Below are 4,822 nucleotides of genomic sequence, written 5' to 3'. Positions count from 1 at the left end.
TATATGAATGTACCTCTGAAGGTTCTGACTGTCTTCAGAAACGATTCGATGGCATTTTGTTTTCATCTTCGCTCCATGTAATACCTAAAGGAAGTGTTCTTAATCGCAATACTGCTTTGTCCACTGAGGTTACGGGAAACAGCTCTAATTCAGCTTTTCCTTCAGCGCCACCTGCTGTGAGCGAGTGGATTTACAGAGACTTATATTTACATTCAGCCTGTGTGCAGTTTCTGTCTGGCCACGGACGGACCGAATTTGTATGCTCTGCTGTACATTTTGACCGGTTGATGAAAAACAAGCTTATGTGGATTCTACACATTTAAACAATTCAGATAAGTTATCTAGAATTATTTATGGAGCAGATAAAATACATATAATGTATGTATGTGTGTTGTGGTTTATATTTATGCATGTGTATTTTATTCACATCTTATTTTTATTAGCTGTGTGTTGTTGTTGTCTCCGTTTACTGGAAGCTTGTGACACTATAACAAAGTGTGTAGTGTGTAGTGTGTGTGTAGTGCGTGTAGTGTGTGTGCAGTATGTGTGTAGTGTGTCTGTAACGTGTACTGTAGGACTCACTTGCGTGGCGGTAGCAGCGGCGGCTGCTGTTCGCTGAGAGAGCGCTGTGTGGCCTTCAGGTAACTCTGGCGTCTGGCGGCAGTTTTGGGTGAGGGTTTGGGTGAAGGGGGTCCGTCCGAGTCGTCGCTGTCCTCCATGTCTCCCATGGCTTTAACGTAACTGCCGCTGCGCATCCGTCTGCACGGGATCTCGCCCGCACCACCGCCTCCCTTACCCAGCGTCCCGCTCCATTCACCCGCAGGCACCTGCCAGAACACTTACACTTACTACCCACAATGCATCTGGGTCAAAGGATGTCAAATAAAACTTCTGAAATGTACTTTAAAATGCATGTGAGTTCTCTGTGTTAGTGTTGGTTAATATATTTTTTGAAAATCTCATTTTAAAATTCCACTGATAAAATGGCATTTAAAATGACAATGAAATATTGTTGAAATATTATTTAGATATATTAATTAATATATGACTATTTTTTATTATATATATATATATATATATATATATATATATATATGTGTGTGTGTGTGTTTGTGTGTGTATATATTATATTGCATTTATTGTTTTTATTTATTTATTGTTTAAAATTATATATAATTAATGTGAAATTGTTCAAATATTAATAACAATTACGCTTTTTTCTCTAAATATTATATATATTTTATACACATATATTCAAAACAAACAAAAAAATAAGCGATAAATAATAAAAAAGTGATATAAAGTGGTTATTTGGCATTATAATCAATATTATTGCCTATTATGAAATCTTTTATGCCTTATCCTTGTAGTGTTTGTCACAAACTCAAGAAATCTCTTCACTGTCTCTCCCACACTGACTGTCTTTCTTCCATGTCACCTGTACCTGTAGGAAGTTGCAGGTCATCTCTTGGCCGTGGCAGGACTTGGACTTGAGCAGGCTGCGGTTGACGGTGGCGGATCCCTTCTGCAGCACCTGTCGGGCCTGACTGAGGGTCAGCGTGGACCACGAGCCCCTCTTGACCAGCGTGTTCTCCCCCGTCTGGCCCGTGGAGGGCGGCAGGCTGACGGTGGGCTTGAGGTCTCCGCTGCTCTTGGAGGATTTGAGCGAATGAGCCGCGATGGTGTTGTAGCCCTGCGGATGCGGTCTGGGAGCCGCCTGACTGTCCGACACGGCCCTGCCCAACGTCATCATGCTGAGAGGGTTTCGATACGCCATCGCTAATGGCCCGGCGGCGGGCTGAGCCAGCGCCTCGTCCTCCAAACAGTCATCCGAGCTCCAGAAGCCTGAGAGATTGGGCCGCGGGTGGCGTTTGGTGCCTTCGGTCTTGGCGCGGTCTTTGCTTTTGCTGCGGCGGGCTGCTTTAGCCGCGTCTCCGGCTGGGCCCGCGGTGATGCTCCCTTTGACCGCCGACACCTCCAGGGACTGGGACTTGGCGAAGAGCTTCTGGACGGACTGCACCAGGTTGCGGATGCGGCTGGGACTCTCGCTGCGCTGCTTGGAGCCGTGGCTGCGCCGGTGGAACTGCAGCGTGCTGAAGCCGTCGCGCTGCAGCGGTAGGTGGCGCTCCAGCTGGTCCAGCAGGTTGGCTGGGAGCCGGTTCATCTTGGCGGCGGCCGCGGATGAGATGGTGGCCGTGCCGCTGCTGATCATGGCGGGAGCGCCCAGTCCCAAACCCAAACCCATGGACATGGAGGACGTGAGCGTGCCGGAGCGACTGCCCATCTGAGCCACACAAGCCTGCTGAGACACAACAACACCATCATAAAATTACTAGAAAAATATACAAATTTACTATAACAAGCGTGAGTTAAATATGAGTTTAAAACTGCACATTTGTTGACTGTATTACATATATCACATGCACACTATTAGAGCTGATTAACAAATATTAGTATTGTATTATTAAACAATAAATGTTGTATTTATTATAATTATTTGCACTTATTATTTATTATCATACAACTAACTGTATATCACCTGCACAATATTATTAATGTTATTTCAGTTATCGCAGTTATTTAGGTATTTGTATGATACATGCTCAATATTACAATTGGTTAAAATATAAATTAATTATTTTTAACAAATATTTGTATTCATCATTAATTATAATACATTATTATTATCATTATTATTATTATTGCACTTTTATTTATTATATTATACTAAAACATTTAAAAAAAAAAAAAAATGTATGACTGACGATTTTATCACCAGAGATTGTCAGCTGGCTGTATTTTTTGGTCATACATATTAACAAAACTAAAAAAAAGTTTTTTTTTTGTTTGTTTGTTTTGTTTTTTACATTTTGCAAATTGCAAAAAGTAAATATTGTAAATGCATTTTTATTTATTATGAATTTATTTATTTATTACAACAAATACACAAATAAGTTTAATTTAATTAATTAAATCTAAAAATCGAAATCTAAATAAGTTCAATAATAATAATAAATTCAAATATTTGTATTTTAACTACTTGTAATATTGTGCATATGATATATTCATACAAATTTCAACAAATATATAAATATATACCTTTTCAAACTCAAAACATCTGAATTTAAATTGTGATGCATAGATGCATCAAATAATGGACAATATGAATGATTGCATAAATCAAAACACTTATGATGTGTACTCCATGCTTTTTTATATTTCTATTCATATATATATTGTTTATAATATATGTTATATTTATATATACACTATTGTTCAGTCTCGCTGAGTCTGTACTTTTTTTTTTAAAATAATATTTTTATTCAGCAAGGATGCATTAAATCGATCAAAAGTGACAGTAATCACATTTATAATCTTGCAAAAGATTTCTATTTCAAATAAATGCTACTCTTTTCAACTTTCTATTTATCAAATAATCTTGAAAGATAAAATCCACAAAAACTTCCACAAAAATATGAAGCGGCACAACTGTTTTCAACATTGATAATAATCAGAAATGGTTACTGAGCAGCAAATCAGCATATTAGAATGATTTCTGAAGATCATGTGACACTGAAGACTGGAGTAACGATGCTGAAAATTCAGCTTTGATCACTGGAATATATTACATTTTACAATATATTCACATAGAAAACAGCCACTTTAAATTGTAATGATATTTCCAGATATTACTGTTTTTACTGTATTTTAATGAAATAAATGCAGTGTGGTGTCAGTACCTGTGTGTAGTCGCTCTGCTCCGGCTGGTTGGTGTAGTGGAGGCGTGGGAAGGTGCTGCTGGTGGCCAGCTGGTTGTTGAGGGGCAGCAGGCAGTCCGACTGCAGCGTCGTCGGGGTGGAAACAGGAAAATGATGGAGGTGAGGATCTAGAGTGGCGTAGTGGTTGACAGTGGGGCTCAGGAGGAAGGCGGCGTGGGGGTCTGGGGCCAAGGGACACAGGGGCTCCTGGGGGCCCGCGGTGGGGTCGCAGGTGTCGGACAGATGGCGGCTACGGTTGGCCCCTAAGCCTTTCATGGTTGCTGCACAGGGTCGGCTCTAGAACATGATCCCAGATGAAGAGAGACGACGGCCCTGGAGGGCGACCCCTACAGGACAGACAGACAAACACACAGTCAGTCTCCGTTCAAATCCAGCTGGCTACAGTGATGAAGCTGCTGAACGTAAGCGCACACTGGTTTTCTTAAGTCATGTTTTCAAGCCTTTGCAAATAACTGAAATAAAATACATTTAAAGAAACATTAAAATTCCTAAAACTAAAACGGAAATAAAAATAAAGCTAAATAAAATATTTACTTTTTTAAATGAAAGAAAATTTATATAACTAGAAGATGAAAAAATTTAACAACACAATTACACAAAAAAAAAATCAACTTAAAGAAAATTAGAAATTTAGATAAAATCTTTATTTCTTCATATAATTTTTATATTTGAATATTTATATGCAAATTCACTAAACAATTGCACTACTTTTGCACATTTCTTGTCAGCACAAAAAAACCTGCGTATCACTAACCATTCACTAAACAACCCAGTTTAACCAGGAAAGTTACAGCTACAATTAGGTACTACTTCCTTTCTCAGAAATGTAAAGCATTATAGGCTTATTTACAAAATTCTGTGCTATCAACATGAAGGGAAACCAAAATTCCGTTGATCTTTTGACATATAAGATTTCATTGTACTGTAAAAACATTGTGTAAGTTTCAGAACTCAAAACTTTGTCGTTACTCTAAAAACAAATTATATTGAAGGCAGTCTGCCGAAACAACAGTTTGTGCAATGCGATTCTACATCGCTGCCTG

General features: G+C 38.8%; 1 protein-coding gene across 2 annotated transcripts in view; it reads right to left on the bottom strand.

Moving 5' to 3' along the window:
• LOC107711794 (disks large-associated protein 4-like) overlaps positions 1–4,822 on the bottom strand; it is a 139,589-nt gene that overhangs the window by 28,785 nt on the left and 105,982 nt on the right. Inside the window, exons 2-4 of one of the 2 annotated variants that reach the window (XM_016516845.1) lie at positions 3,741–4,105; positions 1,445–2,302; positions 583–827 (exon numbers count right to left, since the gene is read on the bottom strand). In XM_016516845.1, the coding sequence (XP_016372331.1) occupies positions 583–827; positions 1,445–2,302; positions 3,741–4,034 (1,397 nt within the window). In that variant the 5' untranslated portion in view covers positions 4,035–4,105. The remainder of the gene's footprint in view (positions 1–582; positions 828–1,444; positions 2,303–3,740; positions 4,106–4,822) is intronic. The other variant, XM_016516846.1, reaches the window with a different exon arrangement.

The sequence above is a fragment of the Sinocyclocheilus rhinocerous genome, unplaced genomic scaffold (genome assembly GCF_001515625.1).
Source record: "Sinocyclocheilus rhinocerous isolate Xijiao unplaced genomic scaffold, SAMN03320098_v1.1 scaffold1409, whole genome shotgun sequence".
NCBI classification, from domain to species: Eukaryota; Metazoa; Chordata; class Actinopteri; order Cypriniformes; family Cyprinidae; genus Sinocyclocheilus; species Sinocyclocheilus rhinocerous.
The sequence above is the reverse complement of the archived record's forward strand: the minus strand, read 5'-3'. Positions and strand labels throughout refer to the sequence as shown.